The 26,777-nt window shown below is 44.1% G+C and overlaps 1 protein-coding gene across 2 annotated transcripts; it reads left to right on the top strand.

The window, feature by feature from the left end:
- On the top strand, positions 1-21,127 carry CCDC149 (coiled-coil domain containing 149). 2 transcript variants are annotated; one of them, XM_083367673.1, is made up of 12 exons: positions 1-160; positions 4,992-5,153; positions 6,332-6,370; positions 8,012-8,119; positions 8,770-8,886; positions 9,558-9,730; positions 10,651-10,723; positions 11,390-11,474; positions 13,030-13,174; positions 14,024-14,100; positions 16,442-16,546; positions 20,089-21,127. In XM_083367673.1, the coding sequence occupies exons 1-12, from the start codon at positions 113-115 to the stop codon at positions 20,523-20,525; spliced, it is 1,569 nt and encodes a 522-aa protein (XP_083223799.1). In that variant the 5' UTR covers positions 1-112; the 3' UTR covers positions 20,526-21,127. The 2 variants fall into 2 exon arrangements, with proteins under 2 accessions (XP_083223799.1, XP_083223798.1); XM_083367672.1 differs by lacking the exon at positions 1-160 and adding an exon at positions 829-1,000.
- Positions 21,128-26,777: the final 5,650 nt, after the last annotated feature.

The raw sequence follows: 26,777 nt of genomic DNA, 5'->3' as shown, positions 1-26,777 counted from the left end.
GGGACCCGCCTCTCGCCCGGCCGAGCCGCCCGCCTCGCTGCCTCCCAGGCGGCCGGAGGAGGAGGAGGCGGCGGCGGCGGCGGCGGAGGAGGAGGCGGAGGGCGGCCCGGCCATGAACGGCAGCCGCCGCGAGAGCGACTGGCAGGGGCTGGTGGGCGAGGTGAGAGGCCGGCAGGAGGGAAGGAGGCCGCCGGGGACGGAGGGGCGGCGGGCGGGGCCCGGCTTGGCCTGCTGCGCGCTCGGCCCGGCCGGCCCCGGGGACTCCCCCGCTCCCCTCCGCCGCCGACGCCGCCGCCTCTGCCGGCCGGGCTGCTCGGTTGCGGTGGAGGCTCTGTTTGAGGAGGAGAAGGAGAAAGAGAGAAGGAGAAAGGGAGAGGGAAGAAAGAGGGAGGAGAAGGAGAAAGGGAGGAGAGAGGGAGAAGGAGAGAGGGAGGAGAAAGAGAGGGAGAAGGAGAAAAAGGGAGAAGGGGAAAGGAAGAGGCAGAAAGAGGGAGAAGCAGTAGAAGGAGAAAGGGAGGAGAGAGGGAGGAGAAAGAGAGGGAGAAGGAGAAAGAGAGAAGGAGAAAGAGGGAGAAGGGGAAGGAGAGAGGGAGGAGAAAGAGAGGGAGAAGCAGTAGAAGGAGAAAGGGAGGAGAACGAGGGAGAACGAGAAAGGGAGAATGAGAAAGAGGGAGAAGGGGAAAGGAAGAGGGAGAAAGAGAGAAGGAGTAGAAGGAGAAGGGGAGAGGGAGGAGAAAGAGGGAGAACAAGAAAGAGGGAGAAGGGGAAACGAGGGAGAAGGAGTAGGAGAAGGAGAAGGGGAGAGGGAGGAGAAAGAGGGAGAACAAGAAAGGGAGAATGAGAAAGAGGGAGAAAGGGGGAGAAGGAGAAAGGGGGAGAAGAAGAAGAAATGAAGAAGGAAAAAGATGGAGAAGGAGAAAAAGATGGAGAAGGAGAAAGAGGGAGAAAGAGGGAGGCGGAGGAGAGGTCTGGACCACGCGCTCCCCTCTCCTGCTCCCAGGTCTGCAGGCAGAGGAAGAGAGTTGGGGCCACTGGGCCCTCCAAGGGATTCCCAGAATGCACCTGGGGCCCTGGGGAATTCGGGGGGGGGGGTAATTCCCCTGCTGGCATGGGGGGTGGGAGGGGGTGGGGGTGGCTCTGCAGGGCTTTGAAGCTGCCACAGAGTTCCTGGCTCCTTCTGTGAAAGGAAACAAATGGAGGACAATCAACCAGTGGAACAGAAGTTGCCTCCAGAAGTGGTGGGTGCTCCATCACTGGAGGCTTCCAAGAAGAGACTGGACAGTCCCTTGTCTAGGAAATGCTGTAGGGTCTCCTTCCTGAGCAGGGGGTTGGACTAGATGACCTCCAAGGTCCCTTCCAGCTTTATTATTCTGAATTCTATATGATTCCTTGGGGAATCAGTGTGCATGTTGGGATTGCTCTGTAACTCACATCGTGTACTTTCTGTTGAGTGGCTACGCACACGCAAGACATTTGAGCAATTGTTGAATTTAACCTTTGCTTGTCAAGCCACCTGTTGACTTAAAAGAACTAACCCAACAGGTTCTGGACAAGCCGGGCCAAAATGTAAAAAAAAAAAAAAAAAAAAGGCAACAGGAATCAGACGTAGCTTACTCTGTGTGGACGTAGCTGCTCGCTCTTGCACTGCGAGAATTCCTCGACTTTACGACCACAGTTGGCTCGAGAATTTTTGCCGCTAAGCGAGACGGTGGTTAAGTGACTTTTGCCCCACTTGGGGGACCTTGAATTGAATTGCTGCAGTTGTCAAGTTGGCAACACGGTTGTTAAGTGAATCCGGCATCCCCCATGGACTCTGCTTGTCAGAAGGTCGCAGAAGGGGATCACACGACCCCTGAGACACTGCCACCGTCATAAATAGGAGTCACTTGCCAAGCGTCTGAATTTTGCTCCCGCGACCAGGTGGGATGCTGTGACGGTCGTAAGCGTGGAATATGATCATGTCATTGTTTTCCCTCCTCCCTCCCTTCCTTCTTCCTATCTTCCTTCCTTTCCTCCCTCCCTCCCTTCTTTCTCCCTTCTTTCCTTCCCTTCTTCCCTCCTTCCTCCCTTGTCCGTGGTCCTGGCACTTGATGTGTGCTCAAGGTGTGCTATTGCTAGCCTTGAGATTCTTCAAAGTTGCCTCTCAGGAAAACGCCAGGCAAGGTTTTACGTCCATGGAGTGACTTTAAGGCTAGAGCAAATAAAGGTTCAGAGGAACAACCCCCGCCACAAAAGCAACAAACGCTTGTGTTTGCGCTCTGTGTGTGTGTGTGTGTCCATAAGTCTCTTTTGGTCTAGCTGTGTGTGTGTAATATTTAACCAACCTTCGCCTGATATCTAAGAGCTAAGCCGAGTCACACCTGGTTGGGATTTGCATTCAAAATCGCCAGGAGGTCCCAGATTTGGACAGAAAACTATCCGGACGTTGAGGAGTTTGGGAAGTTGAAAACATCCTGGAAAAACAGAAGGCAAAGCTGCCGTCGCATTATTGCCAGGAAAACGATATGCGTGTGCCCGTGCAGTATTCCCAAACGTTTACTCGAGGGAGAGTTTGCCTCCTCACGTTTAACTAATTCAATTCTTTGTCCTCTTCTACTTTCTGGGGCTTCCGTTTCGATTTAATGCCTAATGCCAACCTGGGTCTAGGCTATTTTGGCTTCAGGTACAGAATATATGTATTGTTCCCAAGAAGGTGTCAGCATTTAACTGACCCTGGCTATTTTTTTTTAAAAAAAACCAAAGAATTGGAGCTGAGTAGCTACTGGATGGGAGACCACCGAACGATCTCAGGGCAGTGGCTTAAATTGGGAAGATTATGAAAATGCTGGAATTTTTTTTTAAATAAAAGCTGCCCTGCGTTGTACTAAAGAAAATTGGGATGAAATTCTAATGGCAAATTAAAAATAAATAATGAAGACGACTCCAAAATCATTTTCATCCATTACTGAGAAAATAATATAACAGAATGAACAGAGTTGGAAGGGACCTTGGAGGTCTTCTAGTCCAACCCCCTGCTCAGCCAGAAAAGCCTATACCATTTCAGACAAATGCTTGTCCAGTCTCTTCTTAAAAACGTCCCGTGTTGGAGCACCCACAAGTTCTGGAGGCAGGTGGTTCCACTGGTTAATTGTCCTCATGGTCAGGAAATTTCTCCTTAGTTCCAGGTTGCTTCTCTCCTCGGTGAGTTTCCATCCGTTGCTTCTTGTCCTGCCTTCGGGCGCTCTGGAGAATAGCTTGACTCCCTCTTCTTTGGGGCAGCCCCTGAGATATTGGAAACATGGCTATCATGTCCTCCTCCTAGTCCTTCTCTTCATTAAACTAGACACCCCCAATTCCTGCAACCGTTCCTTGTATGTTTTAGCCTCCAGTCCCTTGATCCTCTTTGTTGCTCTTCTCTGCAGTTTGCTTTTAGAGCCCCCGTGTTTCTACAAACTACCGTATTTTCCGGCGTATAAGACGACCCGGCGTATAAGACGACCCCCCAACTTTTAAGAAGATTTTCAGGGGTTCAAAAGTCGTCTTATACGCCGGAAAATACGGTAATAGGAACATACAATCAGTAGCTTTCTGCATATATGGCCAACAGCAAGAAAACCATGTCAATGGTATCCAGTGTTATTCTAATATTAACTGTTTTGAAAGCTCTGTGTTTTTATGGCTTTTAACTGTAGCAGGTTTCAGGCATCCAGAGATGGGATGACTTTAAGGGGTCAAGCAAAAATCGAGTGTATGTACACAAGTGAAAAATTGCCTTCATTTCAAGATGGGCAAAGCTTTTCCCGGTCTTCATTTCCGATGTTTAAATTGACATGTGGGTGTATTTTAACAGGACGAAACCTAGAAGATTACCCAATGCCTTCATCTGGCTGTAAAACCATTTGCGTTTCAGCATTAACGAGGGCTAAACAGATTTATCGATAAAAATAGCTCGGCAGGAAGAATTGTCATCTGATACAAAAGAGAACTGCCTTCTTATAAAAAACGGTCCTAAGTCACAGTTTTTCAGTGCCCTGGTGAATCTGAACAGTCGCTAAACAAGCTGCTGTAAGGTGAGGACTACCTGTATTGTGTCCAGCAGGGATCTTCCCTCGTAATAAATAAAATAAAATAAAATAAAATAAATAGAATAAAATGAATAGAATAGAATAGAATAGAATAGAATAGAATAGAATAGAATAGAATAGAATAGAATAATAAAATACAATGAATAAATTAAAAGAATAAAACAAAACAATAAAATTAAAATGAATAAAATAAAATAATAAAATAAAATAAAATGAATAAAATAAAATAAAATAAATAATAATAGAATAAAATGAATAAAATAAAATAAAATAAAATAAATAGAATAGAATAAATAAAATAAATAGAATAAAATGAATAAAATAGAATAGAATAGAATAAAATAATAAAATACAATGAATAAATTAAAAGAATAAAACAAAACAATAAAATTAAATAAAATGAATAAAATAAAATAATAAAATTAAATAAAATGAATAAAATAAAATAAAAAAATAAAAATAGAATAAAATGAATAAAATAAAATAAAATAAATAGAATAGAATAAATAAAATAAATAGAATAAAATGAATAAAATAGAATAGAATAAAATAAAATTAATAAATTAAAATAAGAATAAAATAGAATAGAATAAAATAAAATTAATAAAATAAATAAAATTAAAAAATAAAATAAAATGAATAAATTAAAATAAGAATAAAATAGAATAGAATAAAATAAAATGAATAAGATAAATAAAATGAATAAAATAATAAAATTAAATAAAATTAAATAATAAAATTAAATAGAATAAAATGAATAAAATAAAATAGATTAGAATAGAATATAAATAAATAAAATAAAATACAAATCTCCAGAGACATTCCCACAGTTCTTAACTTAGGGAAGCAGGCCTTCTTCTTCTTCGAGAGATGTTTTACTTTCCAGGAAGTAAGAAGGGCTAAACTTCTGCCTTGGTTTTCTTGCAGTACCTGGTGTGTAAACGGAAGCTAGAGAGCAAGAAAGAAGCGCTGCTGATTCTTTCGAAGGAACTGGATTCGTGTCAGCAGGAAAGAGACCAGTTCAAGCTTATGGCTAACCAGCTACGAGAAAAGCACCAATCGCTCAAAAAGAAATATCAGGAACTCATTGTACGTAGCCGGAGTGAAAATTTGGATAGGGTAAAACCTCTTCCTTCTTGTAATGCAGTGAGCCAGGTTAAACATCCTGTTATCATCCTTTAAATTCTGATTTTCTAAAAAAAAACTGCTGTGGACCATTCCTGTTAGTAATATTATGTGAACTCTGAACAGGCTTACAGCCGAAACATTTTTGTTCCATACAGTAGTAACCTAAAGCTTAATTCTAAAGCTTCCTCTTTCTGCTATGTGTTCAAGATGGACAGGGATTAATATTTATATGTTGCTTATAGGTTAAGGGTGTAGGTCTATACGTATGTTGCATAGAGTGTGTTTAGATGTGTGTTAGATTTGTGTACCCTTTGAGAGCAAGCAAGTAAATTTCATTTTTAATGCATGCCGTTGTGCCCACAGTAAAAAATGACAATGAAGATCTGTCTGTCTGTCTGTCTGTCTTTCTGTCTATCTATCTATCTATCTATCTATCTATCTATCTATCTATCTATCTATACCTACCTACCATCTATCTTATCTATCACTCCTATCTATCTATCTATCTATCTATCTATCTATCTATCTATCTGTCTATCTATATCATTGATAAATAATATTTATTATTTTATTTTATTACTTTTATATTATTTTATTTTATTTTACTTTATTATTTTATTTTATTATTTTATTTTATTTTATTATTGGTACAATGGATAGTAACACAACCCTAATGTGTCATTCTTGGATTTCGGGGCTGACAGTTGGTGTGGTTCTATCTATCTATCTATCTATCTATCATCTATCTATCTATCTATCTATCTATCTATCTATCTATCTATCTATCTATCTATCTATCTATCTATCTATCTATCCCTACCTACCTACCATCTATCTTATCTATCACTATTCTATCTATCTATCTATCTATCTATCTATCTATCTATCTATCTATCTATCTATCATCGCTATCCTATCTATCATTTATATCTATCTGTCTTATCTCTATCTATCTATCTATCTATCTATCTATCTATCTATCTATCTATCTATCTATCTATCTATCATCTATCTATCATTAATGTGAGCCATTGTGCCCACAGTAAAAAAAATGCCCATAAAGGTTATCCTCCTCCTCCTTTTAATGCCTATTTTCGGTGTTGCAATACTTTACTAACGGGTTAATCCTTTCTTTTTAGGATGGTGATCCCTCTCTTCCTCCGGAGAAAAGAAAACAGGTAGGTTTTATTTCAGACTAATGTAACTAACAGTTCCAGTTCATGAATCCAGGTTGAATTGTTTTGAGTACAACTTTGCATCCAGATAAATATTTTGGTTTATTCCATGTGTTTGATGCTTAGTTTTGCAAAAGGGTACCCCAATAATTCCATACACTCCTTTGCCAGTCATAAAGGATTTGCCTATAATCCCCTTTTTAAGGACAGCTAATCCTGAATTTAGGACCACGATTGAGTTCAAAGTTTCCGCTGTTAAGCGAGACATTTGTTAAGTGAGTTTTGCCCCATTTTACGACCTTCCTTGCCACGGTCGTTAAGTGAGTCAATGCAGTTGTTAAGTTAGTAACCCGGTCGTTAACTGAATCCGGCTTCCCCCATTGACTTTGCTTGTCGGAAGGTCGCAAAAGAGGATCACGTCATCCTGAGACGCTGCGACCGTCATAAATAGGAGCCAGTCGCCAAGCGTCAGAATTTTGACCACGTGACCCTGGGGGGGGGCTGCTGCAACAGTCATAAGTGTGAAAAGGGGTCACACGTTACTTTTTCAGTGCCATTGTAATTTTGAACAGTCACTAAATGAATTGTTATAAGTCAAGGACTACCTGTATAGTCCCAAGATATTTAAATATTTTTACTTCTTCTGTCTTAGGACTGTTAATAGACCAACCAAAGTTTTATTTTTTTGGGTTTTTTAGGTGTTAGTGTCATTCTCAAGGATTGTTAATATATCAGCAAAATACAGGAAAGAAAAAAAACCAGACTGACACATTTCTATCTCACAAAAAAACATCCTTAGATTAGCCATATAGAACCACACCAACTGTCGGCCCCGAAACCCAAGAATGACACTTTAGGGTTGTGTTACTATCCATTGCGCCAATAATAAAATAAAATAAAATAAAATAATAAAATAAAATAAAGTAAAATAAAATAAAATAAAATAATAAAATAAAATAATAAAATAAAATAAAATAAAATAAAATAAAATAAAATAAAATAATAAAGTAAAATAAAATAATAAAATAAAATAATAAAGTAAAATAAAATAGTAAAATAAAATAAAATAATATAAAAGTAATAAAATAAAATAATAAATAAATAATATTATAGTATAATATAATAAAATAATAAAGTTAGAATAAAATAATATAATAAATAATAAAATACAATAAAATAAAAAAATAAAATAAATGGAAATGAAATAAAAATATATAAAAGTAATAAAATAAATAATTGAAATGAAATAAAATATAAAATATAAAAGCAAGAAAATAAGTAATGTAATAAAATACAATAAAATATAAAAATAAAATAATAAAGTAATAAAATAATATAAATAATAAAATACACTAAAATATAAAAACAAAATAATAAAATAAAATAAAATAAGATATAAAATAGAAATAAAAGCATGGTAGGATTTGCTTCCCTGGGTATTTATGCATATTTTTTTTCTGTTGCCCTCTGTTGTTATTTATCGATTACCTGCAAGCTATATATACATGCTCACCTGGCTTGATTTATTTCACCCTTGCATTAACTTTAATTCTGGAAAAGCATCGAAAGCCAACCCGTTTCTTTTTCCTCTCCGCTGCCTCTTCAGGTTCCTCTTGTGACCGTTTTCCTGTGTTTTTCCCCCAGGCGAATCTGACCCAGCTCCTGAGTGATTCTCGGGATCGGAATAAGCACTTAGGGGAAGAAATCAAAGAGCTGCAGCAGAGGCTGGGCGAAGTGCAAGGAGACAACAAGGTAGGGCGGGAATTAAAGACAATTATGCAAGTAGCCCTTGGCTTATCACCACAGTACAGCCTGGCGTTTCCATCTTACGTCACGAGGGTTGTAAGTCGAGGCATCCGTGCATCTGTCCTGATTTTTCCAGCACTTTTTTTGGTGGCAGTAGTTAAACAACGGCGGTGGTCATAAAGCAAATGCAGCAGTCACAAAGTTGTTAAGCAAACCCATTGTCCGCAGTGAGCCTTTACGTAAACACAGGCGGTCCTCGCATTACCACCACAACGGAGGCCAAAATTTTCCGTTCCTAAGTGAAACATTTGTTAAGAGAGCTTTGCCCCGTTTTACGACCTCTCTTGCCACAGTTGTTAAGCGAATCCAGCTTTCCCCCCCCCCTTGACCTTCCGTCGGAAGGTCACAAAAGAAGATCACGTGACACCCCGGGACACGGCAACCGTGCCAGTTCCTGATCCTCTGGATTTCGATCACGTGACCAGAGGGAGGCTGCAAGTGTTGGAGCACCCACAACTTCTGGAGGCAACTTCTGTTCCGCTGGTTAAAGGGTCAAATATCTTTGCAATATACCTTCAAGATCGTGCCTAGGTAGGTTTATTATTTGCCTGTGAATTGCAATTCTGGATTTTTGTTTTGGCTTTTTTTCCTTCCAGCTTCTTCGGATGACGATTGCCAAGCAAAGGCTTGGAGATGAAGAAGTTGGGGCACGTCATTTTGCCCCCCATGAACGCGAAGATCTCGTCCAGCAGCTGGAGAAAGCACGAGAACAAGTAATTGAACAGAACGGCTGCTTTTCTGAACGTACATTCTGACCTCTTCCATCCTAGATTTCAGGTCTTGGCAGGGCAGGTCATTGAAAAGAGGTTTGGTTTGATCAGACCAGGATATCCGTCGGGTCCAAGAGTCTGTTTCCAGAGCCCAAAATGCAACGGGTTAGTCCCAAAGATGCTTTTTCATGAGGCAACTGGGTTTTCTTGTATAAATAAAAAGGATTTATTTGCAAATGACCGGCTGTCTGCAAGGAATATAAATCCATTCCCCACCATCCAGGCAGAGCTGAAGAAGCTTCTGGGATGAGAAGGGAAAGGTCTTCAAAGAAAAACAAGGAAGTCCAGTTGCCTCCTGAAAAAGCACCTTTGGGACAACCTTGACCTGAGTGACGGAGAATCTCCATAGACCAGGGGTCTTCAAAGCTGGCCCTTTGATGACTTGTGGACTTCAACTCCCAGAATTCCTGAGGCTGAGGAATTCTGGGAGTTGAAGTCCACAAGTCATCAAAGAGCCAAGTTTGAAGACCCCTGCCATAGACATTCGTTGCTGAAAATAGACATGGGAGATAGAAGGAGTCTTGGCAAAAATTAGGGGACTGAGTTGGCCTGGAGAAACCTTTGGAAGTTCTCCTTATCTTCAGTAACTCTTTTGAGCTTGGCTGTCTTGCCAGATTGAGACTCTCCAGCTTGATCTTCAAGCTACGTTGGATGAGCTCCAGGATGTGAAGGAAGAACGTTCTTTTTACCAAGATAAGTCCGACAAACTAAACCAGGAGCTGAACTATGTTCTCGGGGGCCACGTCGACCGTATTATCGACATAGATGCTCTCTGTATGGAAAACAGGTGAGTTTGCTTGGGACTCAATCACGATTTGCTAGGACAGGACGCAACGTCCCTTCAGAACTGCGTTTACACCAAGAGTGTTCATCCTAGGGCCCTTCCTTGCTGCAAATATTGTAGGCTGTGCTAACGCTGCAAAAACAACTTAGAGAAAAAAAATATGAATGTGATGGTAAAATCAAGAGCCGAAGCACTGAAGAGATGAAAAATTGCATTAACCTGTTAACGTAGTAAGGTAAAGATTTACCCCTGTTTAGTCGTGTCCAGTTTTAGGGGGGTAGTGGTCATCTCCGTTTCTCGGCCAAGAGAGCCGGTGTTGTCCGAGGACACTTCCTTCCATTGTCGTGTGGTTGCTATGACTACATACCAAAGGCACATGGAGTGCTGTTACCTTCCCATCGAAGTGGTGCCTATTTATCTACTTGCATTTGAATACTTTCAAACCGCTAGATTGGTAGGAGCTGAGGCGAGGACAGGAGCTCACTCCGTCACATGGTGCTCACATCTCAAACCTGGGCTGTCATCTTTCCAGCTTTAACCACTGAGCCATATTATTCCCTTAGCTCGGTATAAAGGGATTAATGTGGCTGAACAAAGTTTTGGCCCTAAACCTCAAATCCACTTTTTATTACAAGGAGGAGGAGGAGGAGGAGGAGTTGGTGCTGGGACAGGGAATTGCTGGGGAACACCAATTCAGGCTCCGAAGCCTTGATAAATATTCCTTACACCGGTGGTATGTGGGTGTGCGTGAGTGAGTGGGACAGCACAATTGACAATTGAATGCAAATTGTAGGGTTTTTGTCTCTGCTTGACTCATTATTTCTCATTTGTTCCTTTTCCCCATGAAGCTCGCAGCTCATTTTGAAAATACTTAATAAATGGCATCTGAGTAATATATCGCTATTTTCATCCCCAAATTTCAGATACCTTCATGAGCGATTAAAACAAGTGCAGGAAGAGGTTAACATTCTGAAATCAAACATTGTGAAATACAAGGTAAATTACACCGTGAACTGTAAGGGGAGAATTATGTAGTCCATTTTTTGCCGTGTAGTATATTTCAAATTTGTTACAAGGCTAATTAATGTGGGCTTTTCACTTCATCTTTGAAATATTTATTTCTTTCACTACAGAAAAAACACCCCGCTCATATTTCTCCATAGTTTTTAAGTGCAATTAGGTCATTTAATTGTTGGTTTTTTAAGCTGAAGTTTAAGGCAGCTTTTAAATGTAATATTTTTTTGTTTATATTTATTCTGTTTAAATATTTATTACATTTATTCTCTTGCCCAATTCATTCTGTGTTATCTGCCTATCAAAAGATGAGTTTCAGTTCTTTTTATTCCCTGTGAAATTGTATGAAAATAAGAATCTAGTTCTAGTTTTATCTAGTTTGGGTCATGAAATGTGTGCAAGAAAACGAGCAAACTCAGCGACCACCGAGGTCCCCACAATCCTCCTCCTCATCTCCACAAACCCCACTCCCTACTAGCACTGATAATGTTACCTAGTTGGGTTATTACAAGAAAACAAATAAGCTCAGAGACACACCTGCACACTTGTCGACGCTGAGCTACAAATATTCTTCTTTATTAGTAAAATAAGAATCAGAATTTCCTTTTTAATACATATTTTTCCTGAGGCCTTCACTCCTTTCTTTAGAACGCTCTAGAAAGAAGGAAAAATTTCAAGGGCCACAGCAAATCAAACAGCAGCGCCCTGACTGGGATCCTTTCTGCAAAGCAAGGTATGGCGCAGAGCTTTTGTCTTTCTTCTAAAATTGAAAGTTTTTTATTTATTTTGTTTTATTTTAATTCCATTTATATCCCGCCCTTCTCCGAAGACTCAGGGCGGCTTACAAGCTTAGCAGTAGCCTTCATTCTATGTATATGCCTGCTTGTTAGGGCTTTCACACACACCCCAAGCGGCATTATTACAAAGTCAGCTTAATTGCCCCCAACAATCTGGGTCCTCATTTGACCTACCTGGGAAGGATGGAAGGCTGAGTCAACCTTGAGCCTGGTGGGACGCGAACCTGCACTAATTGCAGGCAGCTGGTGTTACTTAAGGAGGCATCAGCCCTCTGCTCCACCAAGGCCCTCTGCTCCACCAAGTGGTGGTCCTAATAGGATGTTTGCACACCAGGATCTGGTATCACTTTGTGTCCGTCTCTGTATTGTTTCCGCTTCTGGTGGGTTTTCTTTGAAACTGCAGCAATGCTTGCATTTGCCTTGGAATTCGCAGGGGTCTGCATCTTCACAGATCACAGGGTCTTTTAAAGGAACGGTGGAATGGTGGCTGGGCAGCCAGGAAGCTTCCCCTCAAAACAATCCTTCACATTTTTTTTTATGAACTGACATATAACTGCACAACATGTGACCAAAAATATAGACGAGGGCATTAGTAATTTATGTTATTAGTATTTCTTTCTTACAGAATGGGAAGGGAGGAAGAGCAAGGGTTATTGTTTATTAAACCTATTCTACTCTACGCTATTCTATTCCATTCCTCATTCCTCCTATCCTATCCTATCCTATTCCATATTCTATTGTATTCCATATTCTATTCTATTCTATTCTATTCTATATTATTTTTTATTCTATGCTATCCTGTAATTCTATTCTATTTTATTCTATTCTATTCTATTCTATTCTACTTACTCTATTCTACTCTTCAATCTATTCTATTCTATTCTATTCTATTCTATTCTATTCTATTCTATTCTATTCTATTCTATTCCTATCCCATTCTCTATTCTGTTCTGTTCTGTTCTATTCTATTCTATTCTATTCTATTCTATTCTATTCTATTCTATTCTATTCTATTCTATTCCTATCCCATTCTCTATTCTATTCTATTCTATTCTACTCTACTCTACTCTACTCTTCAATCTATTCTATTCTATTCTATTCTATTCTATTCTATTCTATTCTATTCTATTCTATTCTATTCTATTCTACTCTTCAATCATTCTATTCTATTCTATTCTATTCTATTCTATTATTCTATTCTATTCTACTCTACTCTACTCTACTCTACTCTTCAATCATTCTATTCTATTCTATTCTATTCATTATTCCATTCCATTCCATTCCCATTCTGTGTTGTATTCTGCTCTGTTCTATCTACTCTACTCTAGTCTAGTCTACTCCACTCCACTCCATTCCATTCACCATGTTGGTTAAAATTCTGGAAGTTAAACCTGCACATCTGGAAGTTACCATGGTTGAGAAATGCTACTCTGGACAGATCTCCAATTCTTGGAGAGCTGCACACCATAAAAAGATTCCTAAATTTTCTAGTGCAAGAACTGTTATCTGAAGATCACGGCTGCAGTTTACCAGCAACGCCTCAGTCCATTTCTGATCTCAAATCCTTGGCCACTGCTTTATTGGAGACCATCCATGAGAAGAACATGGTCATTCAGCACCAAAGGCAAACCAACAAGTAAGTGATTTTTCTACGATATAGTGGTGTGGGACTTCTCTACAAGTCGTGCTGATCCACTGGCATTCACTGAAGTGTGTAGTGCTTTGTGGAACTGTCTAGGCTTAGCACAGTGGAAAACATTGGGGGGGGGGGGAAAGGTGGAGGTGATAAACAGGCAGTCCTCTACTTAGAAGCATTCATTTAGTGAACATTCAGAGTTACAAAAGTAGTGAAAGAAGTAAATTATGATCAGTTTTCATATATATACATATACATACATACACACACACACACACACACATCTCTGTGTATCACTGTTGCAGCAACCCTGTGATCATGTGATCAAAATTTGGGCACTTGACAACTGGCATGTGTTAACAGAAGAGGAGAATAATGAAGAATAGAATAGAATGGAATGGAATGGAATGGAATAGAATAGAACAGAATAGAATAGACGGAAGTTTTGGAGTCAGTTGTGGCTGTGAGTTGTAAGACAAAAGGGAATGACGTGTCACGGCCCACTTGTGGCCAACACTCCACAGCCAAAATGGTCACTAAGCGAACTGCCGTAAGTCAAGGACTTCCTGTAGTTCTTACCTCATCCATTTTGCTACTTTAAGAGGAAACCTCTTGGAAAATCAGTTTTGAGCTATGTATATTAATGTGTGAATTGTGGGTGGCCCATTTTAAATGTGTCGTGACACCTACCAAAAGGTTATAATGACATATTTGTGCTTGCATGCATCTGTGTGTCTGCAGGAGAGAGAGAGAGAGAGAGAGAGACTCTTGCAGAGAGAATCCTAAATGGCCTCTGTAAATCTCATTCCCCCCCCCATTTTTATATAAAGTATTCAATGCTTCTTTCAGAATCTTAGGCAACCGGGTGGCAGAGTTGGAGAAAAAACTAAGAACTTTAGAAGTGTCTGGGTTATGGAGCCTCCCAGGTTAGTAGTATTTGGCAAAATTTCTTCTTAATTGCAAAAGTCCATCCTGCTTGGATCCGCGGATATATTGTGCTGATAGAGGTAGCCCTCAACAGCTCACTTAGTGACTGTTCAGAGTCACAACGGCACTGCAGAAAGGGACCGTTTTTCACGCTTACGACCCACGTTCAGGCGATTTACATTCGGATGCTTGGCAACTGACTCACATTTACGACGGTCCTGGGGTCACGCGATCCCCTCTGGCGACACGCAAAGTCAGTGGGGGGAAAGCAGACTCATTTCGCAACCGCGTGACTAATTTAACACCTGAAGTGGTTCACCTTGACCACCGTGGCGGGAAAAGTCGTAAGGCGGGGCGAATTCACAGATTTCTCACTTCAGGACGTAAATTGGCGGCCGCACGTTGAGGACTACCTCTGCTCATTTGTGGCGAGTGGCGAGGAGGATTTGCAACCCCTGACAAAAGGCTGGGACCGGCCTCTTCGCTCGCGTCGCACTTAACCGGAGAGGCTCTTTCGTTCGAATGTTTTCGAACTGAGGGATTCATAAATTGGTTGAGGAGACGTCTGGGATGCCGTCGTGGCTGAACGCCTCGCTCTGTTCTTGTTCAGACGTCAAGCTAACATGGCTCTAATAACGGTTTCCTTTCTTCTCTCCCCTGCTGCCCGAAGGCCTCAGCTACGATGTCTCGGTGGGATTTGGGAGTAGGTCATCCTTGTTACGTTTTGAGGAACAAACCTTCAATGTGCACAAAGCTTTGTCGCTGGCCCGTATAATAAATAGGAATGTCGCCTGAATGTTTTTTAAGTTCTTTCTCCCCACCCCGGCCCCGGTTAAGATATTCAACTTAAGACAGTCACAAGAGGAATAGAAGTTCCTTGCACAAGTGTTTCTAATCCGAAAGGAGAGCGATAAGGGAAGAAGCGTTTCTGAAGGGAAGAGTTGCACGTTGCGCATAATAGTTGGGAAGGGAGGGAGGGAGGAAGGAGAGGGAAGGGAAGGGAGGAAGGAGGACAGGGAAGGAGGGAGGAAGGAGGAAAGGGAGGGAGGGAGGGAGGGAGGAAGGAAGGATAGGGAAGGGAGGGAGGAGGAAGGAGGGAGGGAGGAAGGACAGGGAAGGGAAGGGAGGAAGGAGGAAAGGGAGGGAGGGAGGGAAGAAGGATAGGGAAGTGAGGGAGGAGGAAGGACAGGGAGGGAAGAAGGAAGGGAGGAAGGAAGGACAGGAAAGAAGGATAGGGAAGGGAGGAAGGAAGGAAGACAGGGAGGAAGGAAGGATGGAAGAAGGGAGGAAAAGAGGGAGGAGGAAGGAAGGACGGACAGGGAAGGAAGAAGGAAGGAAGGGAGGGAAGGGAGGGAAGAAGGAAGAAAGGGAGGAAGGATGGAGGAAGGAGGATAAGGAAGGGAGGAAGGATGGAAGAAGGGAGGGAGGAGGAAGGGAGGAAGAAAGGATAGGAGAGGAAAAGAGGGAGGAAGGATGGAAAGGGAAGGAAGGAGGAAGGAAGGAGGAAAGGGAGGGAAGAAGGAAAGGAAGGATGGAGGAAGGAAGAAGGGAGGGAGGAAAAGAGGGAGGAAGGACGGGAGGAAGAAGACAAGGAAGGAAGGAGTTAATGGATGCCGTTTGAGGCCAGGATCTAATTTTGGGGTCTTCAAAAACCCTCCTGAGGTGAGGGCTGCAGCCAGACGGGGTCTCCTAAATAGAGGAGTTCGTAAGAGGGTCCCTTTCCGTATTGACTGGGCTGAAAATTCAGGAGCATCGGCCGTCTCAACTGCCGAGTTGGCGCCTCCAGGCCCGTTTGGATAAGCGCTCCACGAACGCATAATTATCTCCGCCAGAGCTAGGTTTCACCAAAGCGATTCAGGCTATTTGTGTATTTTATGTGCGCCTCCGGAAAGAGAGGAAGAGTTGATTCTCGGAGGAGAAAGGGTCAACGTGGGTCTCGACCAAGCGCTCGCTCGGATTCCCGAGGAGCGCCAGAGAGGAACAGGAGAAGAAGGGAGAAGGGAGAAAATTAAAAGAGCATGTTCCTGGTATCCAGCAGGCTCTCCTTCTTTCATCAGGCAGAGATTTCTAACGTAGCGGGGGGTTTTTTTGAGCCTGAAATTCCAGTTTTAATCCGAAGTCCCTGGGATTATTGGATGGGGGCCTAAGAGTTGATTAAGCTCTAAGCAATTAAATAAAAGAGGGAGGAACAAAGGGAAGCGAGAAAGGCCAGGCTGCTATTAAACAGGATAGCTTTGTTTTCAATGCTTTTAAGTTTGATTTTGTTTTCTTTTTTTTTTAATCTCTTGGTTTCGGACAGGATAAAGAGAAACACATATGTTCATGTCCTTACGATTACAGGTGGCAAGGATACTATTACGTTTCTTGAACCGGCTCTTCCTGCTATCCAGAGGTCACGTTCGCCGTTGCTAACGTCGGTGGAGAAGCCACCACAGAATCTAGAAGGTAAGCAACCGAGGTCCTAATTGTTCTGTACCAGCCTGCTACCGGCCCTGCAGAAAAGGCAGGGACAACCCCTTTACAAACGGCAAGAGGCTGGAATTACGCCTGCCAAATTTATAGCTACAAAAACAAACAAGACACGAACCAAGAAACAGGAGCTTTAAGAAACACGAACTATCCGAGCGGTTGCCTTCAGCAAACCAGCCCTCCCCACACATTCCCCTTATATAGAGTTCAGGGCGTGGCTTCTCTCTGCCTCCTTCTGAGAAGCCCCATTGCCTTCCTCTGTTTACTCCTAATTGACTGCCTCCTGCGTCGGGCGTCCTTGAACAGGGCCAGCTGTGGGTCATCTTCATCCACGCTGTCAGGCTCACACAGCTGGGTCTCCGTGGTGACCAAGTGGGAGGGGCCTGGCTGAGGGCTCTCATCAGCAAGATCTTCAACCCCCTCAACAAGGTCTTCAACACCCCCCTCCTCCTCCTCCTCTGAGTCGTCCGACCCAACTGCCGAACCCACAGGCTGACCCTGAATCACAACACTAATAACAGTAATTCCAAATTTAGGAAAAGCCCCGAGGATGTTGCCTTGAGACCGGGGTTATCTGAGGGGGGGGCGTCTCTCACCGGTCACATCCGCCCAACCCACCGGAGTGGGGAGGCGAGGAAGGTTGAGGGTCCTGGCCTTCTCCGTGGTGGCTCCCTCTCTCGGGAATATCCCTCCGGAAATCAGACGGCAGCTCCACGGTCACGCGGCCAAAATGCAAAACCGGCTTGGCGACTGACTCGCGCTTATGACGGTCGCTGTGTCCCCTGGGATCACGTGATCCCCTTTTGCGACCAAAGAAAGTCAACGGGGGAAGCCGGATTCGCTAATAGGATTCGCTAATAGGACAGGTTCAGTGATCCACTTCGCAACTGGGTCGAGGAAGGGCGTCAAACGGGGGGGCAAAAGGCGCTTAAGGAGAAATTTGGGGCTCCGTCGTGGCCGTAAGCCGAGGACCATCCGGTATTCCCCGTCTGAACGCACATTTTAAATATTCTGCGGAGCAATTAACAGGAAGTAGCTGCCGACTTCTCGAGTTCCCCCATTTCTTTCCCGTTTCCCCCCCGCCTGCTTTTTTCTCCCGCCACAAACCCTTCCACCTTCTGAGCGCCACGGGTGGAAACAGCCATGCTCATTAACACCCCGGAGATTTCAGATCTCTCGAGCTGCTCCCGGACCCGTAGTAAGTGGGTTTCAGAAAACCGTATCCTAAGAATTGCCTCCGAATCAGCTCGGCTCGACTTTAGCTTAACTCCCACTTCTTTATTGCTTAAATACATGGTGGTGGGATTTTTTTTCTCGAGGGGGGGAAGAGTGGGAGGTGTTTCCCCCCCCCCCCCGTTCGGTGTTTGAATCCAATATAACGATCGTGAGGGGAACGATGAGGGCTCGATAGGTCTCATTGCCCGGCTGGGCTGAAGCGAGGCTGGCAGAGTCCTCTGGTGCCAGTCGGGTGCCTTGCAGTGAAGCCGCTTCCTCCGCTCTCCTGGAGGGGCAGATTGAGCCCACGGAGAGCCAAACGCGGATGGGGAGATTCCGCTTGGGGTGGGCGGCTTTTTGGGGCCCAGAGAGCGCTAGTGAGGTTATTCTAAGGAAGGGAGGATTTCTTACTCTTGAAAGGTGAACTTGCTAGGTTTTCCTCCTCCTCCTCCTCCTCCCCTGCTCCTCTTTCTCCTCCTTCCTCCCCTCCCCCTCCTTCCCTTCCTCTTCCTCATTCTCCTCCTCCCCTTTCTCCTTTCCCCCTTGTCTTCCTCCTCCTTTCCCTCCCTCCTCCTCCTCCCCCTCCCCTCTTCTTCCTTCCCTGCTCCTCCTCCCCTCCTCTCTCCTTCCTTCCTTCCCTTCCCCTCCTCCTTCTTCCCCTCCCTTCCTCTTCCTCCTTTCCCTCCCTCCTCCTCCTCCCCTGCTCCTCTTTCTCCTCCTTCCTCCCCTCCCCCTCCTTCCCTTCCTCTTCCTCATTCTCCTCCTCCCCTTTCTCCTTTCCCCCTTGTCTTCCTCCTTCCCTTCCTCTTCCTTTCCCCCTCCTCCTCCCCCTCCCCTCTTCTTCCTCCCCTGCTTCTCTTACTCCTCCCCTCCTTTCTCCTTCCTTCCTTCCTTCCATCCCTCCCCCTCCTCCTTTCCCTCCCTCCTCCTCCTCTTCCTCCCCTCTTCCTCCCCTGCTCCTCTTTCTCCTCCTTCCTTCCCTCCCCTTCCTCCTTCTTCCCCTCCCTTCCTCTTCCTCCTTTCCCCCTCCCCTCCTTCCCTTCCTCCTTCTCCTCCTCCCCTTTCTCCTTTCCCTCCCCGTCTTCCTCCTTCCCTTCCTCCCCCTCCTCCTTTCCCTCCCTCCTCCTCCTCCTCCCCCTCCCCTCTTCTTCCTTCCTTCCCTCCCCTTCCTCCTTCTTCCCCTCCCTTCCTCTTCCTCCTTCCCCTCCCTCCTTCTCTTCCTCCTCCTCCCCTCTTCCTCCCCTGCTCCTTTCTCCTCCTTCCTTCCCTCCCCCTCCCCTTCCTCCTTCTCCTTTGCCTCCCCCCTCCTCTTCCTCCCCTGCTCCTCTTCCTCCTCTCCTCTTCCTCCTTTCCTTCCCCCCTTCTCCTCTTCCTCCTTCTTCCCCTCCCTCCTCCTCTTTCTCCCCCTTTCCCACCCTCCTCTTCTTCCTCCACTTCTTCTTTTTCCTCCTCCTCCTCCTCCTCCTCCTCCTCCTCCTCCTCCTCCTCCTCCTCCTCCTCCTCGCATGCAATACTGCTCTGGTGGATGAAGCTAGAGTTTTCCATTACAATCAAGCCAGGAAAGCAAATACAAAAATCAGTTCTTGAAAAAGGACGGGGAAAAATTATTGCATCTCGGTCAATAGACCGAGAGAAACAAAAAAAAACAACACTCAAATTTGTTTAGAAAGAGAAAAAGAGAAAATTCATAGGTGGTCCTTGCATAGCGGTGGTCCTCGTTTACGGTCTGTTTCCAGTTAGGATGGTGATGGGGAAAGAAAAATCACTTTATAAGCGCCACTTGCATTGATGGCCCACTTTGCAGGCCTGCAAAGCAAAGGAAAGCTGTGGTAAGTTCCTAAGCACAAGTTGCGGCTCCACTTAGCAACCACTTCACTTAACGACCAAGTGGCCGGTTCCAGGTATGGTCACTAAATGAGGACCATCTCTACTGTCTGGGGTGACAGCCAGAACCTTTATTTCTTTATTATGTGTGGGGAGAGGAATTTTTTTGTTTCTTTCAAACAGCTAAAAGGATAAGAATTAGAACTGGGCCTTGTCAAAAGCTCCTTCACCCCCAAAGTCACGGCGTAAATCAGGGGTGCCCCACCTTGGCAATTTCAAGACCTGTGGACTACAACTCCCAGAATCCTCCAGCCAGCATGGGGAATCCTGGGAGCTGAAGTCCACAGGTTTTAATGTCGCCACGGATGGGCACCCCTGGTTTAAATTCTGCCTGTGAAAATTACTTGTTCTAATATCTGTTCCTCCTGATCACTGTCCAGACGGAAATGTACAACATTCCCATTTTTTCTCCCGTGTAGAAGATCAAACAAGGCAGCCGCCAATCACGTGTCCTGCTAAAACAGAACGGACTCTTCCGGAGGAAGCTGCTCTCCTTGCAGAGGACTCGCGCGGAAACCCCAAGAGCAGCCCTCAAGCCGAGACTTTCCGTTCGTCGTCGTCCCAGGTTCTGTCAGAAGAAGGGGACCCCTGTGGCCTTGAGAATGACCACACCAAGCAGACCAAAGATCGGTCGTCCACTGCAGAGCTGGAGGATGGAAGAAGTGACGGTCCGACAGACGAACAAGGTAGCAGCCCTGGAGAACTGGACAGCTGTGCTGACGGGGACTCTCCTGTCTCCAGCTCTCCATGGAGTTCCAAAGAAGCATCCGAGCTGGAGAAGAAACCTCTGGCTGAAAACCAGACTGGGGAAGAACTGAGGGGCACCCAGGAAAACGGGGTAGCATCGTGTAGTTGAAGACCACCAAGGGAAATCCATGGCCATGCTGGAGGTTAAAGACGCTCCCAAGTTCATTCTTTCAACGTCAAGCTTGAGTTACATTCCATATGAGACACCTGAAGCTAGGAAGGTGGAAGATATTTCTCCTCTTCCTCCTCCGTCTCCATCTTCTTTGTCTCCTTTTCCTTCTTCTTCCTTCTCTTTATCTTCTCCTTCTCCATCTTCTTCATCCTTCTCCATCTCCTCCTCTTCCACCTTCTCCTTCATCTCCTCCTCCCTTCTCCTTATCGATCTCCTCCTCCTCCATCTCCTTCATCCTTATCTGTCTCCTCCTTCTCCATCTCCTTATCTAACTCCTTCTCTTCCACTTTCTCCTCCTCCTCCTCCTCCTTCTCCATCTGCTTCATCTCCTTTCCTTCTCCATCTCCTCCCTTATCCCTATCTATCTCCTCTTCCTCCTCCTCCTCCTCCTCCTCCTCCTCCTCCTCTTCCTCCTCCTCCTCCTCCTCCGGGCTCTTGGTGAACATTTATCCTCCCATTCTCCATCTTGGACGTTTCTGCCTTTTTGTTTCCCAGATGGAGATATCATTCCTCCCGCCAACGCTAGAGTGTATACAAAATAAATAAATAAAGGCATAAATAAAATCCTCCTGTAAATATCAGTGAAGGGGTGTCATGAGCGTGGTTTAAGATCCTAGATCCTGGCCTCTTCCATTTGCTAGGATGAACACTGACAGGTCCTTGCTGCCCTCTGACCTATTTTTTTGGCAGATGTTTCATTTCCAAACCAGGCGACGTCATCGGGGCTCTAGCGGTGCACATCTGCAAGTAAAGAACCAAGCTCAGAGAAAACCAGGGATCCCTCGTTCCAGCCCTGAGCTACAAATATTCTCCTTTCTGATTAAAAATCCTGGTGATGCCTACAGCTGTGTGGTACAAACCTGGTTCCCTCCTGATCTTCTCAGGCTAAGCCTAGGAAAAGAGATTTTAGAAGTTGCACATCCTCCTCCTCCTCTATTAAAATGGACAGTCTATATTTCAATCAACCAGAACAGAGCTGGATGGGACCTTGGGAGTGTGGAGTAATTCCCAAAGAGATAAGACTTCTTCCAAATCCAGAGGAGCAATTTGTTTGAAGATGAAGTTTTAGTCTCAAGCTCCCGTCCTAGTTGTACCTTTGGCCAAAGTCAGATAAAAGAAGCTGGGTAAAGCAAAATCAGTCCATCAGAATAGAGCCGGAAGGGACCTTGGAGGTCTTCTAGTCCAACCCCCTGCTCAAGCAGGACACCCTAGACCATTTCAGACTGGTGGATGTCCAGCCTCTTCTTAAAAAGTGATGGAGCACCCACAACTTTTGGTGGCAAGCTGTTCCACTGGTTGATTGTCCTCAACTGTCAGGAAGTTTCTCCTTAATTCCAGGTTGCTTCTCTCCTGGATTAGTTTCCATCCAGGAAACTAATTAGTTTCTTCTCTTGCCTTCAGGTGCTTTGGAAAATAATTTGCCCCCCCCCTCTTCTTTGTGGCAGCCCCTCAAATACTGGAATCCTGCTATCATGCCCCCCCCCGGTCCTTCTTTTCTCTAAACTGGCCATTCCCAAATCCTGCAATCGTTCTTCACAGGTTTTACTCTCAAAGCCTTTGATCATCTTAGTTGCTCTTCTCTGCACATTTTATTTTATTTATTTATTTTTTTATTTTTATTACATTTATATCCCGCCCTTCTCCGAAGACTCAGGGCGGCTTTACAAGCTTAGCAGTAGCCTTCATTCTATGTATATGCCTGCTTATTAGGGCTTTCACACACACACCCCAAGCGGCATTATTACAAAGTCAGCTTAATTGCCCCCAACAATCTGGGTCCTCACTTTACCTACCTGGGAAGGATGGAAGCCTGAGTCAACCTTGAGCCTGGTGGGACGCGAACCTGCACTAATTGCAGGCAGCTGGTGTTACTTAAGGAGGCATCAGCCCACTGCTCCACCAAGGCTCTTTTTTTCCCCCCAAAGTCCCAACATCTTTTTTGTAATGTGGTGACCAAAACTGGATGCGGCATATTCCAGGCGTGGCCTTAATAAGGCTTTATAAGGCGGTGCTAATACTTCACCTGATTTTGATTCTGCGCCTCTGTTTATACAACCAAGGATTGGATTAGCTTTTTTGGCTGCCGCCGCACACAGCTGCCTTGTGTTTAAGGGATCCTCCCCTAGGACTCCAAGGTCCCTCTCACCGTTACTGTTTTTAAGCCAGGTCTAGCCCAGTCTGTGAGCTTAAATGGATTCCAGAAGATGGTAGAGGACAGGAAGGCCTGGAGGAATGTTGTCCATAGGGTCGCGATGGGTCAGACACGACTTCGCAGCTAACAACAACAACAAGCCCAGTCTGTGCTTGCACCTTTGCTTTTTTCCCGCCTGGGTGTAAAACTTTGTTTTTCTCCACATTAAATTGAGGGGTGGCGAGGAAGAGAGGAAAGGCTGCTTTGTTTCCTTTCTGACCCATTAATTTGTGGCCCGTGGCTGAAATGATGCTCCTCGTGGCCATTTCTCATCTGAAAGGCTTGTCATGGGGACAGTCAATTAACTTCCTGTAGGAAAGGACAACTGGAGGGTTTTCTCATCCTGCAGAGGGAACCGTCCCGTGGACCAATTTCAACGGTGCCCAGGGGCAGCTCTGTGGTTCCTCGTAGGACGGGAGCTGTGCAATGTTTATTGTGGAGATCTTGTAGCCGTTGCGCTGAAGGGAAAGTCTGATTCCCGCCTTGTCGTGATTCGTTTTGGTTTTCTTTCCAAAATAAGAAACACATCTGGGCAGCTGCAGAGCTAGTCTGGGCTCTGAACCCTAGAGACAATTTTTCCTGCTGGTTTGGGAACCTAATTGCCTGTAAATGTTCATTTCCCACTCGTGGGACTTAAAACCAGTTGGAGGGAGGATTAATCCCAATTTAGCGGCAAGAATTACCTTTTTTTTAAAAGGAAATCCTGCTTTTGTCAGAATATCTGCCAGGTGCACCTAGCTGTCAGTCAAATGTATGGGTAATGTTAAAAGGAGAGTAAGCCAATTATAGAGGATGATGATGATGATAGTGATGGTGATAACAACAACAGTAATAATAACTGTTAGGTTTTTACCAGTTCCAGACTGAATCAAGTTGAAGATTAAATCTTTAGTAGTATACAGAATATACTCAGTATATAGAGTATATACTCAGATGCTACCTTAATAACTCTTTGGTCCTTGGTTAGGACTTGGAACTGTTAAGTTTTTACCAGTCTCAGACGGTGAATTGAATTGAAATTAATAATAATAATAATAATAATAATAATAATAATAATAATAACAACAACAACAACAACAACAACAACAACAGAGTTGAAAGGGACCTTGGAGGTCTTCTAGTCCAACCCTCAGGTCAGGCAGGAGATCCTGTATCATTTCAAATGGCTGTCCAATCTCTTCTTAAAAATCTCCAGTGATGGAGCACCCACAACTTCTGGAGGCAAGTTGTTCCACTGATTAATTGTTCTAACTGTTAGGAAATTCCCCCTTACTTCCAGGTTGCTTCTCTCCTTGATGAGTTTCCATCCGTTGTCTCTTCTCCTTCGGGTGCTTTGGAGAATAGCTTGACTCCCTGTTCTTTGGGGCAGCCCCTGAGATACTGGAACACTGCTAATATGTCACCCTTAGTCCTTCTTTTCAGTAAGCCAGACATACCCAATTAAATTTTATTCTTGAATATATTATTATTTTGAATATTATTAGGCCTGATCATGGTTAACAAGATCCAGAAGCCTTGAACTGAAGAAGCTGGTTGCATCCCGTGGAAGCTAAAGTTGACAGGGACAGTGAAAAGAGCCTCAAGAAACAAAACATGGCTTCCTTCTGGCTTGTCACTGTCCACCAGAGAAGCCCAGTTAATGCTGTCTTATTTTTCTTGAGGAAGAGTGAAGAAGGCTTAAGGAAGAGGCTGCGACAAAACAGAGGGAAATCTTCCAAACCAGTTCATCATTTTGTAGAGGTTCTTTGCAAGCTAAAGCACATTTCACTGATCTCCCCAGCCATAATAAGCACGAATGTTTCCCCCTTCCTTCCAAAAATAAAATAAAATAAGTATAATGCCAGAAAACTTTTCCTTTTCTGCTCTTTGCTGAAAAGCAAAAGAAAAACTTCCCTTCAAAATGCCTTTTTGCATATTGGGGCTATTGGCGACCCGTTCCTTTTGAGCAGCCCTGGTTTATTCCAAATGAAATGTCTTTTCCATTAATGGTGCTAATAAAAAATGTTGCAGCGCTTATTAGCGTGTATAATTTCATTCCTTTGTGTGTGCAGGAGAGAGAATTTCACTCTTCATTCTTAAATTTGTGGTAGCGTTGCTTCTGTTAATAGAATCTCTGACAATGCTGTCTACTTGACAAAGCGGTTGGGTTTTCACTGGAAAAATAACCAATAGACGTTATCTCAACATGCAGCTATCGGAATGATAAAATGATCCAGTGGAATAGTAATGAATCTTTAGACCGAACTCATAAATACGAACTGGATTTTCCTCATCATAAATAAGACATATGTCTCTGGTGATTCTCCGTCATCCAGGTCCTGGTTGACCCAAAGGTGCCTTTTTTTTCAGGAGGCCACTGGACTTTCTGGTTTTTCTTTGAAGACGTTTCGCTTCTCATCCTAGAAGCTTCTTCAGCTTTGACTGAATGGTGGGGAATGGGAGGATTTATACTCCTTGCAGACAGCTGGTCCTTTGCCTTCTTTTAGAGGGTTGTTGAGGCCACCTGGAGGTGTCCTCAGGGTCACCTGAGTGGTGCAAATGGGTGTGGGGCCTTCTTGGAACTGCTGAAAGGACTGTGCAGTAGACTGGAGGTAGATGATCAAAATCGAACAGCCCTCACTCAACAGAGGGGGAGGGAAATGACATCATCTACCTCCAGTCTACCACACGGTCCTCTCAGCAGTTCCAAGAACCCCCACACACCCATTTGCACCACTCAGTGATCAGGACGACACAGAGAAACCTCCAGGTGGCCTCAATGACTCTCTAAAAGGATGCAAATGACCCGATGGCTGCAAAGGAGTATAAATCCTTCCATTTCCCCACCATCCAGTCAGAGCCGAAGAAGCTTCTGGGATGAGAAGCGAAACATCTTCAAAGAAAAGTCCAGTTGCCTCCTGAAAAAGAACCTTTGGGACAACAATTTGGATAATACAAAAATAAAACCAGTCCCCAGTGGCTCAGATGTAACCAAGAAACATAACTTTTCTAAATCAATCCCGTGGGGTTTTTTTTTTTTTTGGAAGGGAGAAAAGAAGATGCACTCTGAGATGCCTTGGGAAAGAGGAATTATCTTAACCTTGCAATGGCGAACATCTGTAGCTCAGGTATAGGGTGAGGGTGAACTTTCGTTCTCCGAGCTTTTGGGTTGCTTTCCAAACGTTGCACGACCAAAATGTTTGGAAACCAACCCATAATCTTGGAGAATGGAACTTCACCCTTATTTTAACCGCTGGTAGGATTCAAATATGTGAACAACCAGTTCTCTGTGTGGATGCCGCTTCTGGAAGTCCATTCTGGGCCCTGGCAACAAAAAATTAGCTACTGGTTCGGCCAAACTGGTGTGAACCGGCTGAATCCCACCATTGATCTTAACCTGGATGGCGCCCGACCTCCGCTCCTTCCGGCGCGATCTAAAGACTCACCTCTTCGAACAAGCTGGCCTGGCCTGATGGGATGGGGTTGGGTTTTATTAATGTGTTTTAACCTATTTTAATGTGTTTTAACTAATTATAAGAATTGTAGGCATTCTGTTTAATTCTCTTTTAATTTTTGTATTTTGTATTTTGTCTTTTAACAAGTACTGCCCTGTTCACCGTCCTGAGTCCTTCGGGAGAAGGGCGGTATACAAATAAAATTAATAATAATAATAATAATAATAACCTTCCCTGCAGAAGGTTGGTGGCAAGAGAGAAATGAAACAAAAAATAAGTGTTGTTCAGTTGCATCCCTTGGGTGGGGTCCTGCCAAGTCAAACACGGCCACTATTTCCTACAGAGAGGACAGTTGGGGTCAAAACTGCCCGTTTCTGTTCAAGATGCTTCAGAGATTTCATCAACTGTGCTGTGTTTCTTGGCAGAGACACACGAACGATGCACACTTGAAGAGGGGTCACATTTAAAGTTATTAAAATCCTTATGATGGGCATATAAATGTATCAGACTTCTTTTGAAAATATTTAACTCTGGCTGGGAAGAGTTCCAATAACAGAAAAAAGA

The sequence above is a fragment of the Vipera ursinii genome (genome assembly GCF_947247035.1).
Source record: "Vipera ursinii genome assembly, chromosome: 7".
NCBI classification, from domain to species: domain Eukaryota; kingdom Metazoa; phylum Chordata; class Lepidosauria; order Squamata; family Viperidae; genus Vipera; species Vipera ursinii.
This window is presented reverse-complemented; position numbering and strand designations above follow the sequence as displayed.